This window comes from Eublepharis macularius, chromosome 9 (genome assembly GCF_028583425.1).
Source record: "Eublepharis macularius isolate TG4126 chromosome 9, MPM_Emac_v1.0, whole genome shotgun sequence".
In the NCBI taxonomy this organism is placed as follows: domain Eukaryota; kingdom Metazoa; phylum Chordata; class Lepidosauria; order Squamata; family Eublepharidae; genus Eublepharis; species Eublepharis macularius.
The window spans coordinates 8,526,348-8,539,364 of record NC_072798.1 but is presented as its reverse complement, the minus strand read 5'-3'; the positions used below and the strand labels follow the sequence as shown (position 1 = coordinate 8,539,364).

The window sequence follows — 13,017 nt, the reverse complement described above, 5'->3', positions numbered from 1 at the left end:
AGATTGCCCTCCATGACGTGCAGCACAGAGGGCAATCCAAACTCCCCTCTGTCTGGAGATCAGGGGGCGGGGCCACTGGCCTTGTGACCATTTTCGCCGAGGGCAATTTAAACTTTTAAAAACTCCCCCCTTGTTCCAGCTGACCCAAAGTGACGTCATTGTGCGGTCCTGAGTTCCACCACTTCTTTTCCCAGAAAAAAAGCCCTGAGCAAATTCATTACAGAAGGCTGGCAAGAGCAAGGTCTAGGAAAACCTATCTGAAAATCAAATTTTTAAAATTCACAGAAGAGTGTCTGGCAAAGACACCTTGAAAATGTGATCCTGGCATTAGGTGAGAAAACCATGAGTGATGGCATCGTTTCAGTTTAAAAACCAAGCTACTGCCAGCACTGGTCGGGATGAGAGCAGGCCTTGCACATACGATCAACGCAGTCCTAAGCACAGTTACACCTTTCTAAGCCTGTTGTCTTCGATGGACTAAGCAGAGTTACTGCAGTCTAAACCTAACTCTGCTTAGGATTTCACTGTAAGCAGAGATATAAACTTCTAAGTCCACTGAAGTCAACAGGCTTAGAAGGGTGCGACTTTGAGGATTGCACTAAATATCTGCTACACAATTGTTTCATAAAGGTTCCATCTATCCAGCCAGTTTGGTGTAGTGGTTAAGAGCGTGGGACTGTCATCTGGAGAACCGGTTTGATTCCCCACTCCTCCGCTCGAAGCCAGCTGGGTGACCTTGGGCTAGTCACAGCTCTCTCAGAGCTCTCTCAGCCCCACCCACCTCACAGGGTGTTTGTTATTGTGGGGATAATAATGGCATACTTTGTAAACCACTCTGAGTGGGTGTTAAGTCATCCTGAAGGGCGGTATATAAATCTAATGTTGTTGTTGTTATTATTATTATCCCATCTGTTGAGACTCTACCAAGGTAGTGTTTGTGCTACAGGCACACTGTTTGATTGGCAGTTCACACAGAGTGCTGCTAAGCATAAGTTCACTAGGAAAAAAATATTCAGAGTACAAGAGGATAATGAGCTTCAGAAATGTTTTAAAATTCCAGTGTCCAGTTTTACAACTGGATGGTTTGTACAGTTGCACGGGCAAGTTTGTGTCCATTCAGTGAACAAGGTAACACCCACTTACTCTTCTGGGTCATAGCGCCACTCGGAATGAATTGTGCTGGTTCCGTCCGTAAGTCTTGCTTGCCCGGTAAAGCTTGATGAAGTTTTATAAGTTGTGTGCTAAGCATTTGGACTCGCTCCGTGCTGTAAAGAGAGCAGGAACCGTGGCAGGGGACAACCAGAAGTACTCCACCACGCTGTACTGCATGTAGCCCATGACCAGTCCGAAGAGCACATCAGTCACATTGTGTCTGCCCAGCATGACGCGGGAAATCCCCACAACAAGGGCCCAAAGTACCACCAGGACTTGCAGAGGGACAGCCAGTGTAAGATTTTCAAGAACGAATCTGCTGACCATGGCTGCTCTGGTAGAGTGGCCTGACGGGAAGGAATATTTGTCTACGGAGATGGTGATGAACATATCCGTCTCATTGTAGGTTGGGCGCCTTCTTTTCACCAGCCCTTTCAGCACTCCCACCAAAATCAGATCGAGTACCAGAGCTGGGAGACAAACAGATAAAAGGATTTCAAATGCTGTTAAAAGAGCAAGATCATAAGCAACTAGCCTCAGGAGTCTAGAAGTGAAGGCCAAAAATAAGTCGCACCCTTCTAAGCCCAGAATAAATGGAGTAATTCTGTTTAGGATTGCAATGGAGCAAACTTTCCGTAGTCTGAACCAAAAGATAGCACATACTTGTTGGACGCAAGGGAGTTCTTGCCACTGAAAGCACATGATACATGATGCTCGAAAGGGTACTTCCACAGTGAAATCCTAAGAAAGTGAAATCCTAAACAAGGTTATGCCAGTCTAAGCCCATTAATTTCAATAGGCTTAGACTGGAGTAACTCTGCTTAAGATTTCTAGTTTCAAAAATTCTTTGAAGAATGGTCACCATTCTTGTTATATATTAACAAAAGTCCCTGATATTGCTAGACCTACTTCAGGGAGGGATTCCTTTGAAGTAGATACAGTCACTACTTAATCACAACTATCAAGGCCTTGAAAATGGAGAGTTCTTGTTTTATATTATGGCTATATACTTAGCATTGTGTTTTGTATGATCTCCCTAACAATGCTTTAATTTAATACACTAGACTATCGGCTTATTTGAATAATGGTGAAAATTTACAGATGGGATTATTCAGTTTTTATGCTTGCTTTTGTCGTAACTGAAAACTTTGTATTTTTTAAAAGCAGTATACTGACATACTGTTAAAGATTTATAGTTGCTTTCACAGTATTAGGAACCCAAATTTGTTCAATAGCGCTCGTTCTTCAACCCCTAACAGAATTTCAGTACTTCAGAATTTCAGTGGTTATGTGTAGTCAAAGATTAAACCAAGGTTCTAGTTCACTGTTGCAAGGCTAAAACTCAGTTATTCCAGTATAGAATTGCACTATGAATTATTACAGGGAGATACTGCAGCTTCAGAATAAGAAAGTTTTTCATTTTCTCTCCTAGTTTGCATTATTTATATTTACTTCATTTACTCTCCAGTGATACGATGTCCCCCCATGGGTCAGTAACGACTCGGTGCTTGCACAGGGGACTACCTTTACCTTTACCCTACTCTCCAATGGGACCTTAAGCAGCTCACAGCATTCTCCTCTCCTCCATTTTATCCTCACAACAACCATGTGAGGTAGGTTGGGCAGTGTGACTGGCCAGGATCACCCAGTGAGCTTTCATGGCAGAATGGGGATTCAAACCTGGAATCTCCTGGATCCCGCTACTCCGTGTTACACCTTTCTTCATTACCCATTCCCCCACTGATCAAATTTTACTTGAATTTATCTTAACAGTGTGTAAAATAACTGTGTGCAAATAAAACACATCCCCGACACCTCCAATACCTTTAAAAACGTAACACTTTAAATATTAGTTATTGCAAACCCATGCAGTTCTGATAGCTTTTAATAACAACAACATTCAATTTATATACCGCCCGACAACTTAATGCCCACTCAGAGTGTTTTACAATATCCCCACAACAACAAACACCCTGTGAGGTGGGTGGGGCTGAGTAAGCTCTGAGAGAGCTGTGACTGACCCAAGGTCACCCAGCCGGCTTCAAGTGGAGAAGTGGGGAATCAAACCCAGTTCTCCAGATTAGAGTCCCGCGCTCTTAACCACTACACCAAACTGGCTCTCACAGACACTTGGCTTTTGAACACTTTTCTAATTAGATATGGACCGCTTCAGATTGGGGAACAGTATAGGCACTATAAATAGAGATCCTTCCCATAGACTGCACATAAGGGAAGGGACAAGAGGAGGGGACAATATTTATCTGATGCTCCCAGATCCTCTAACAATGGGGCCAAATGCTATAGTATTTATTTAGGACATTTCTATGCCGTTGCCTTAGTTCTGCTCGAGGCAATTCTCAATTAAATAAAGCAACGTAACGATAGAAAAACAAGGTATTAAAACAATGAAGTGGTGGGACAAAATCAAGGGAATCAGAAGTACAGTTAACAGAAAGGACTTCTGGGGCAGGGGATCAAGAAGACGGGGAGCTCTTACCGAAGAGCAAGTTGATCAGCACCTCTCTCCCAGTTGGGCTGTCGGTTATGTAGAGGCCGCACAATGTGCCCGCTAGCCAGGGGTAACCATCTCCCAAGATCTCTATGGCCTTCATGAGCAGCCGTGCGCTAGCCCAAGCAGAATCCTCTCTAGCGTACACCCCCAACTGTTTGGAGGCCCAAAGATCAACAGCCAGCAAGGATCGCAGGACAGTAGCCACAAAAGATGGGTTCAGAGCGTCCTCTTTGGTTAAATCCTGTAAGGGGGCAGTGGCAGGAGCAGAGTGCTTGGAATGAGACTGGCTTTCTGAGAGCACCAAGTTCCTCTCACGCATCATTGCCTCTACCCTGGTGCCAGTGTTCGGTTTCTCATAGTGAGTCTTTAGGTTGTTCCTTGGACCAGGCATAGCAGTGCTGTCCTATGAGACAGGAAAGGTTGAATGTTGTTATTATTATTATTTATTTAAAAATTAGTTTAAAAACAATTACAGGCCCAAATACAGCCTCAATTCAGATTAAACTCATACAAAAATCTCAAAGACCTTATGCAACCCTGTTACCAGGCAACCTTGGAACCCTCCCTCCTGCCATGGCTTCCACATTCTGACACCCCACATGTGCCAAGGACCAAGCAAAGCCAGAGAGCATGGGCCTTTGGCAAAGGGAGCGTGGCGTGTGAAACAGCTCTGTCTTACCGTGCCTTTTCTGTTGATTTCCTGATTCTGTGCTCTGCCCTCTAAGGTGCCACTAGGATCCAATCCTGCTGTGCTCTAGCCTGGACGTTTTCCAGCTTGGAGGCTGTAGTCGGCATTACGCTCTAGGGCTGGATGTTGTTAAATGTCTGTTGTCCTCTCGTTCTTCTTGTAAAACCAATCTTTTGGTCTCCAGATGAGTTTGTTCAGACCTCATGCAATCTTTGCCTGAAGCCTGTACTTTAGAAGGAGGAAGGTACGTTCAGTCTTGGGAGGGTCCGGGGCCTGTTGTGGCAAGTGTTTCTTTGGCGTTTCAGTTTTCCCCACATGAAACCCGGGAGTTGCTGTCTGTAAGTTTCAGCAGGACTATGCTTAAAAAGATAACACCAGGGATTTAGGTCATGCAAGTCTATTTATGCATCAGTGAATGCAGACTCAAGACCAAAGCCGGCTAAGCACATTTTGCTACCACGGGGCTCTCTTCTGCCTCACCCATGTGGCTCCAAAGGGGCCTTTGGACCCGTCACATTCTGTCTTAGATCCAAGCAGCCTTGGCTCAGACTGGGGGGTGACACCTACTACTAGTCTCCTTGTCCCGAGTGTCACCCTCTGCATGAACCAAGACACACACCCCCAGTTCTATTTCTGGGTGCTGACCATAGCCACACCAGAGCTTAGGCAGAAGGAAAGTTCCTCTTCTTTTGTTCCCTGAGCCTTTTCAGCCTCTGGGTTCTCTCTGAGAGTGTACCCACGTGCAACTTGTGAATCCAGACACAGGCTTAAGTAAAACTTCAGTTTATTGGTTAACTGTGAGCCAAGCTACAAGTGACGCCTTATACAGGTTGGACACTTGTCCCTCAAGTTTTGATGGGAAATGTAGGCATCCTGGTTTTACAGCTTGGCTCTCCATTGTAGCTGCAAGACCAGGATGCCTACATTTCCCATCAAAACTTGAGGGAAGCTGACAAGTGTCCAACCTGTGTCAGGCATCACTTGTAGCTTGGCTCTGTGTTGCTGAGCATGGTGGAGTGGAGAGTGCCCTCAAGTCAGAGTTGACTTACGGCGATCCCTGATGGAGTTTTCATGGCAAGAGACTCAGAGGTGGTTTGCCATTGCCTGCCTCTACAACCCTGGTCTTCATAGGAGGTCTCTCATCCAATTACTAACCAAGGCCAACCAAGGGTTAGCTTCTGAGATCTGATGAGATCAGGCTTACCTGGGCTATCCAGGGCACAGCAGGGTTAAGTGTAGCAGGCCTATGGTTGTGAGCGTGACTGAGGCCTGGGCGAACTGTCCGACCACCTCCCCCTGCTGTGATCTGTGGTACACCTGTTCTTGACATCATCTATCTTCTGCTTGCCCTACCCTATAACAACTTGAGCGATGGGGTGTATGGTAAACGTTGAGAGCTATCTTGGGTATCCTGGTTTTAACTTGATATTCTGACTGTTTTTACTTCTATGTATTGAATTTTAAATTGTTTTATTGTTATTACAGTGTTGTAACCGGCCCTGAGCCCGCTTGCGGGGAGGGCGGGTAAATATCAATTAAATTAAATTAAACTGTGCCTCTCAGGTCTGTCGCCAGCCTCCTCTGCTTGCAAAGCCAGCTGGCAGGCCATGAGTGGCTGGTCAGAGTTTGAATCGGACCGCATGCGCTGCCCAGCAAGAGGCTTCTAGAACCGTTGGGCCCCGAGTAAGATGGCAGCAACCATGCCGCCCTCCCCTCACCCCGTAGGTTGCAACCAGGTCCTCTGTGTGGTTTTTTACACAGCTTCCCCTGATACTCAACATCAAAGCATACATCACATCCATGTTCACTTACTTACTGCGTCAAAGAAATCATGGATCCAGCACTTTGCCAGCATTATGGGAAAACACAGATTTGAAGAAAGGATTTTAATGGTTTTTTACATGGAGTTTTATACAAAGACCCCAAATAGCTGCCTTGACCTGGATAGCACAGGTGAGCCTGATCTCATCAGATCTTAGAAGCTAACCCTTGGTTGGCCTTGGTTAGTAATTGGGTGGGAGACCTCCTGTCACGGGCTGGGCTCGCCCAAGCTGGTAGTCCACAGGCAGAGCACTCGCACAAACGCCAAGGGGGAGTCCGATATTCCAAAGCCAAGTCCAATCCGTAATCCGAGCACGAGGCAACCGTCAGAGGTGAGTCCAGGATCCAAAAGGCTAGGTCAGGTTCCGTCCGAGGTCAGCTACCGACAGCCTCAGGTCTCGAGGCAGGCATGAGCAAGCTACACAGAGCAGTTGCAGGCAGTGTAACACCTTGCTTCCGTACCTGGTGCTTCCTCCAGGCTGGCTTTTATAGCCAGGAGTGGTTTGTAGCCAGCTGCTGGGGCTTCATCCTGATGTTACTCAGAAGGTGAGCACTGTGCCGTCTTTCCTGTAGCTTCAGCCTCCGCCTTTGTCTGCGGCGCTCTCTGGTCGTGGGTGAACCTGGAAGAGTGGAAGCCCCTGGCTGGGCTTCCCCTGTGGTGTTGGAAGTCTCTGGCTGGGCTTCCCCTGTGTTGTTAGGACTGGGGATTACAGGTGGTTCTGTCTCAGCTGCTGGCTGTGAACTCTGATCGGCCTCTGCTGAGTCAGGGCTGGCTACACGGAGCTCTTCTTCTCCTGAGGAGTCCTCGCTCTCACTGAGCCCAGACTGGGCCATGACAACTCCTATGAAGACCAGGGTTGCAGAGGCAGGTGGTGGCAAACTACCTCTGTTAGTCTCTTGCCATAAAAACCGCTCCAGGTTCACCATTAGTCAACTGTGACTTGAGGGCACTCTCCACCACCACCCTAAATAGCCACTGTTAATTCACGTAACAAGCGGAACACAAATTCAGCAATTTGTGGTTTGCCATGTACAAAAAGCCTGGATCAATTAATACTGATCCTTGTGATTTAGAAACCCCCCCCCCCCGCTCACCCCCCCCTACACACACATATACAGTATTGGCAATTTACACATCAAGTTACAGTTGTCAAGCTCGAAGTGGGGTTCTCTGTGAATTAGAACTCATCCCCAGGCTACAGAGATCAGTTTCTCTGGGGGAAATGACATCTCTGCTGCACTCTTTCCCCGGTCCCCAGGTTCTGTCCTCAAAGCTCCAGGAATTTCTTCATCCAGAACTGGCAACCCTACATCACACCCATGGATGGAGGCTAAGGTTTCGAATTAGGATCTGGGCGACCCCAGTTCAAATCACCCTTGGGAGGGACAGCCACTCTCACCCTGACCTACCTCACAGCACTGTTGTGAGAATAAAATGGAGGAGGGGCGAATGTGCTCCTTGGAGGAGGGAATAACTTAATACATAAATAAAATCCTTAATAAATAAATAAACTCTTTTATTCTCTCCTATGTAAATAGGGTGTGAAGCCCAGGTTGTCCAAGCACTCATTAAGGGGAGAAAACCAACCCTTTCCCCCTCCCTTCCAATATAGGGTTGCCAATCTCCAGATGGAGCCTGGTGTTCCCCTGGAATCACAGCTGATTTCCCCTAGAGAAAACATCGGCTTCAGAGGGCAAACTCTATGGTATACCATAGATTCTAGGTAAAACCTTCCCCAAATCCCCCCTCCCTAAAGCACCCCGGAATTTCCCATGCTGGAGTTGACCCCGCTCCCGCAGCAGCTCCTCCTCCTCCCTCCTCCTCCTCCAGGGCGCTCACCCTGCGCAAACTCCGAGGCTTGACCAGCCGGCTTTTCTGTGCTCCTTCAGGAAGCTGAGCTGAAGCATCTCAGAGGCACTTCCGCCAAGAACTGTGCCCAAAGTGGGTGGGGAGAGATGAGGAAAAAGCCATGGGGAGGGGCGCACGACGCCTAGCCCAAGCCTGCACAGATGGTCCCAGGCAGAGACGATAGAGCGGGCTGAAGGCAGGCATTCAGCAGGCTGGGGTTGCCATCCTCCAGGTGGGGGCTGGAGAGCTCCCTGAATTTCAATTGATCTCCAGGCTGTCCAAGCTCTGTTTACGACCTGAGTTCGATCCTGGCAGAAGCCGGGTTCAGGTAGCCTGCTCAAGGTTGACTCAACCTTCCGTCCTTCCGCGGTCGGTAAAATGAGTACCCAGTTTCCTGGGGGTATAAAGTGTTGATGACTGGGGAAGGCAATGGCAAACCACCCTGTAACAAAACACCCTGCATCCCAAGCTCTGCTCAAGACCTGAGTTCGATCCTAGCAGAAGCCAGCTCAAGGTTGACTCAGCCTTCCATTCTTCCGAGGTCGGTAAAACGAGTACCCAGGGGATTTTCTGCAGGGGGACTGATCTTTCAGTCTGGAGCTCAGCCGTAATTCGGGGGGGGGGGTTGTCTCCAGGCCCCTCCTGGAAGTTGGCAACCAGTTTCCTTCAAACTGTTTCTGGTCTCACTTTTCCCCCAGGCCACTGGGACCATTCGCATTCTGTCTACAACTAACTGAGCCTGAATTCTTCTTAAGGACCCAGTCAGGGTTGTGTTGTGCCAAAATAGGTTCATCCAGAAAGACTGCGTTTGCGTTTTGCTTTAACATCAAACTGAACACACCTGGAAACCTTTTTCTTTTCCTTTGCTCTTCCCAGTTTACAGGGTAGCCCAAGTGAGTCTGATCTTGTCAGATCTCAGAAGCTAAGCAGGGTTAGCCTTGGTTAGTAACTGAATGGGAGACCTCCAAACATCATGTTTTCTTGGCAGACTTTTTTGTTTTTGGGTGGTTTGCCATTGCCTTCCCCAGTCATCTACACTTTACCCCCAGGAAACTGGGAACTCATTTGACCAACCTCGGAAGGATGGAAAGCTGAGTCAACCTTGAGCCGGCTACCTGAACCCGGCTTCCGCCAGGATCGAACTCAGTGTCAGATCTGTGGCTAAATAACAGTTGTATCCAGACTACCTTCTGCAATCAGATAAGAGTCCGTTGTTTTCAAAAGATTTACTGAAAAAGGCAACCATTATAGTCCACTGGCCCAGATGCAATATCCGGGCTGGTACACGTGTATTGTTACGAATGATAGGCATAGAACAAGGTACAGAGTATCAAACCCCAGCAGGCCCAACCTCCCCCCATAGTTCTCAAAACAATCCGCTTGAAGCTGAGAAAGCGAAAGTTTCCCAAGGCTGGCAAAGCTGTAGTCAAAACATTCCTCTTCTGTGAGATAGCTGCTAGGGAACGTCTTGGCACCTGTGAATAAAACACTCAGAATACTAAAAGAATTAAAATGGAGTCTCTTTGGTTATAACATCAAGGAAAGCGTTCTGAACCTGACACTCAGGTCGTGAGCAGAGCTTGGGCTGCAATACTGCCGCTTACCACTCTGCGCCACGGGGCTCCTATGTAGTGTTGTCTAATGTCAACCCTAGAATTGCTTGTGCTCCGTTTCAGCATTTCTTCAACTGTGTATTGGATCCTTGCTAACGCTACGTCTTTGTATTTTGTATTTATTTACCTTATGGCATTGTTTATGGGAATGACCTTGATATTGATTGTACTGATTTCACACTGTGTAATCTGCCTTGAGTGTCCGCGAGAAAGATGGGACTATAAATGACAGAAATAAAAATAAAAGCCAGCCAGCATTGTCAGGACGCCTCTCGCAGCTGCACATCCTCTGCCTTCTGTTTCCCCAGCATGAAGGCAGCTCAGGTGAGAGAGATTGCCAAGGAGAGCAAGCCAGCAAAGGAGAATGCGGAGTAAAACATCACCAACCAGTGGCGAGCTTGCCATTTTTCCAGCTAGCTGCATCTGTGGTTCTTTTACTCTTCTGTCTGGCTAGCTTGCTCTCCTCTTGTGGGGAGGACAATTCCTTTGAGCAGTTCTCCAGCAATGGATGTTTTCAGGGCGAGACCCACCTACCAGAGAAAGCACATACAGGCAGCGGCGTTGCCCACTTTCCTGAAATGTGAGGTGGGTACCACTTTGGGGGATGCTGCTCAGAAGACACAGGCATGTCCTGAGCCGCTGAGCATCAGCGAGGTAACAAAGCATCAGAATGCATGACGACAACTGGTGGTTGTTAAGTTGCTCCAACAGGAATCTCTGATGTACAGCTAAATCTTCTGGAAAATAGTTGATGTATGAGGCACCATTAAGGTCATCTCATGAATAAGAGTGCTACGTGAGCTAATCTTGTTACTTCTCAACAAAAACTGTTTTGCATTTAGTGCAGATGGTGAGAGCGGGGATATTCTTATGAAAAATAAAACAACTTCTGTGGATTTTTTGCGTCAGCTATATAATGAATTCAGACAGTACATTTCATTTGTTACTCGGTATCTTGGGGATTTTTATCAGGAGCGAGCAGGAGCTTGAACATCACTCCCATCCTACAGTCACTCCATTGGCTACCTATCAGTTACCGTGCTCAGTTCAAGGTAATGATTATTACATACAAAGCCCTTCACGGCCTTGGTCCAGCATATGTACGGGACCACCTCTCCCCCATGGCAGCTTCACTCATCTGAACAGGGTCTCTTGCAGGTGCCAGCCTGTACATGGGTGAAATCAACAGCAGCCCGTACATGGGCTTTCTCTGTGGTGCCCCTACCCTATGGAACAGCCTGCCTGAGGAGGTCCTCAACCCCATATGGTATCCTTGCTAATACTATATCTTTGTAAACTTAATATTTTTACCCCATGACATTGTTTATGGAAATGTTCTTTAAACTCTATTCATTTACCCCATGAAATTTATGGAAATGTTCTTGACGCTGTATGGAAATGCCTGCCCTTGTCCTTGCCACTAATTGTACTAATCTCACACTATGTAATCCACCTTGAGTCTCAGTGAGAAAGGCGGAATATAAATAACAAATAAATAATAATTTACTTTGGCCTGCAGCATGGTACCAATTGCATCTCAAGCAACCAACTTCATGTCAATCAAACAGGCAGCGGTTCCCCCCAAGGTTAAAATTCCGTACAGTCATTCATGTTTATTGGGTTTTCTTCATTGGTTCTTGTCTGGAAACTGAGACTGAAATGTGGGATTCCAGCTAGAACGGCTGAACATTGATTCAGGCTGGTTCACTTCGCTAAGTGCTTGCAGGGCCAGGCCTAGCTGAAGCACCCAGTCTCTGTTAATTAAAAACTCCCGCAAGCAGTCACCGAGCGCCAAGTGAATGGCTTTGAAGATCAGTCTCAGAGAAGTTCTTTATCTGATCCTCCCTGTATGTACATAATTTTAGTTGCTGAACCCCGACTGGCTCCATAGTTGCCTGGTAACACACTTGAGGGCTTGAAAAGATGGCCTTTCAGGATGCTCTAACCCAGAGCTTTTTTTAAGCAGGAACGCGGTGGAACGGAGTTCCGGAACCTCTTGAAAATGGTCACATGGCTGGTGGTGTGGAGGGCAATCTAAACTCCCCTCTGTCTGGAGATCAGGGGGCGGGGCCACCAGCCATGTGACCATTTTCTCCAAGGGCAACCCACTGAGTTCCACCACCTCTTTTCCCAGAAAAAAAGCCCTGCTCTAACTTACCTTTCTTCTTCTTCGCCTTGGCAAGCCTCCATGCTACAGCAACTCAGCGTGGAGAGGGCCTGCATGCTACCACATGGGTAAGATGGACATCTTTTGGACATCAATTAGTGATGCTTAAGTCAGTCATCTTTTAAAGTTTTAGACAGAATTTTAGTTCAGCAACAGCTTGGTTACTTGTTTTCTGTACCTGTTTTCTTGTTGAGAGCTGAATGCTTTTGCAAACACTTTTTAAAAACTAATAAAAATGTTTTTTATTCCAGTAATGTCTACATTTGCTGACTGAGAGGTGAGTCCACCCCAAAGACGAAGCCAGGGGTTGGAGAGTCAGGGCTTTGGCGAAGGTAGAACTCTTAGCCTAAATTTTTTAAAAAGGGTCAAGCCTCTCTCCTGCCTGCCTGTGTGGGTGGCTCTGTTCAGCATCTGAAGTAGGATACTGGGGCGGGGCTTGGACCCACACAGTTCTCAATAAGTTACCAAAAATTTGGATGTTATTAAATAGTACCTGCTCCCCACCCCCCCCCCATTAGTGTCATACTATTTAGATGGACTTGGCACTTAATATTTGAAGTGAAACCTTGCTCTCTTTTAAGATACTCTTCATATGCGGAAGCCCGTAAAAACTAGCCTAAAATCTTGAAGCTGGCTTTTAAAACACACACAAACACAAAAGTAACGGTTTAACTCCAGTTGTTCCATGTGTAGCTGAACATGTAAAGATAACATTACACTTTTGGTGCTACACCTCTGAAGATGCCAGCCACAGCTGCTGGCGAAACGTCAGGAACTGCAATGCCAAGACCACGGCGATACAGCCCGGAAAACCCACAACAACCATCATAACATTACACTGTTTGAAGGGAAGCTAAAGTGACTTGTGACTGTACTCCTCCAGGTCACTCTAACATGCCACGATCTCCCTTCTTGCTTCCCATACTTGGTGGAGAGTGCCCCCAAGTCATAGCTGACTTATGGTGACCCCTGGCAGGGTTCTCATGGTAAGAGACTAACAGAGGTGATTCGCCATTGCCTTCCTCTGTGAGCCTGGTCTTCACTGGAGATCTCCCATCCAGTTAACCAAGGCTGACCCTGCTTAGCTTCTGACGAGATTGGGCTTACCTGGGCTATCCGCGTCAGGGTGCTTCCCATACTTACCAACTGGAAAAAAATACTTCATTTATACTCCATCTTTCTCCCAATAGGGACCCAAAGTATTTTCCCTGCCTC

The 13,017-nt window shown here is 47.0% G+C and overlaps 1 protein-coding gene across 1 annotated transcript; it reads right to left on the bottom strand.

Annotated features, from left to right (window-relative positions):
* Positions 1 to 1,067: 1,067 nt before the first annotated feature.
* LOC129336107 (polyisoprenoid diphosphate/phosphate phosphohydrolase PLPP6-like) lies at positions 1,068 to 4,880 on the bottom strand. Its single transcript, XM_054989111.1, has 3 exons — positions 4,344 to 4,880; positions 3,650 to 4,067; positions 1,068 to 1,622 (listed from the first exon to the last, which is right to left on the bottom strand). Exons 2-3 carry the CDS (start codon positions 4,053 to 4,055, stop codon positions 1,228 to 1,230), a joined length of 801 nt encoding a protein of 266 aa, XP_054845086.1. The 5' UTR covers positions 4,056 to 4,067; positions 4,344 to 4,880; the 3' UTR covers positions 1,068 to 1,227.
* Between the last annotated feature and the right edge of the window lie 8,137 nt (positions 4,881 to 13,017).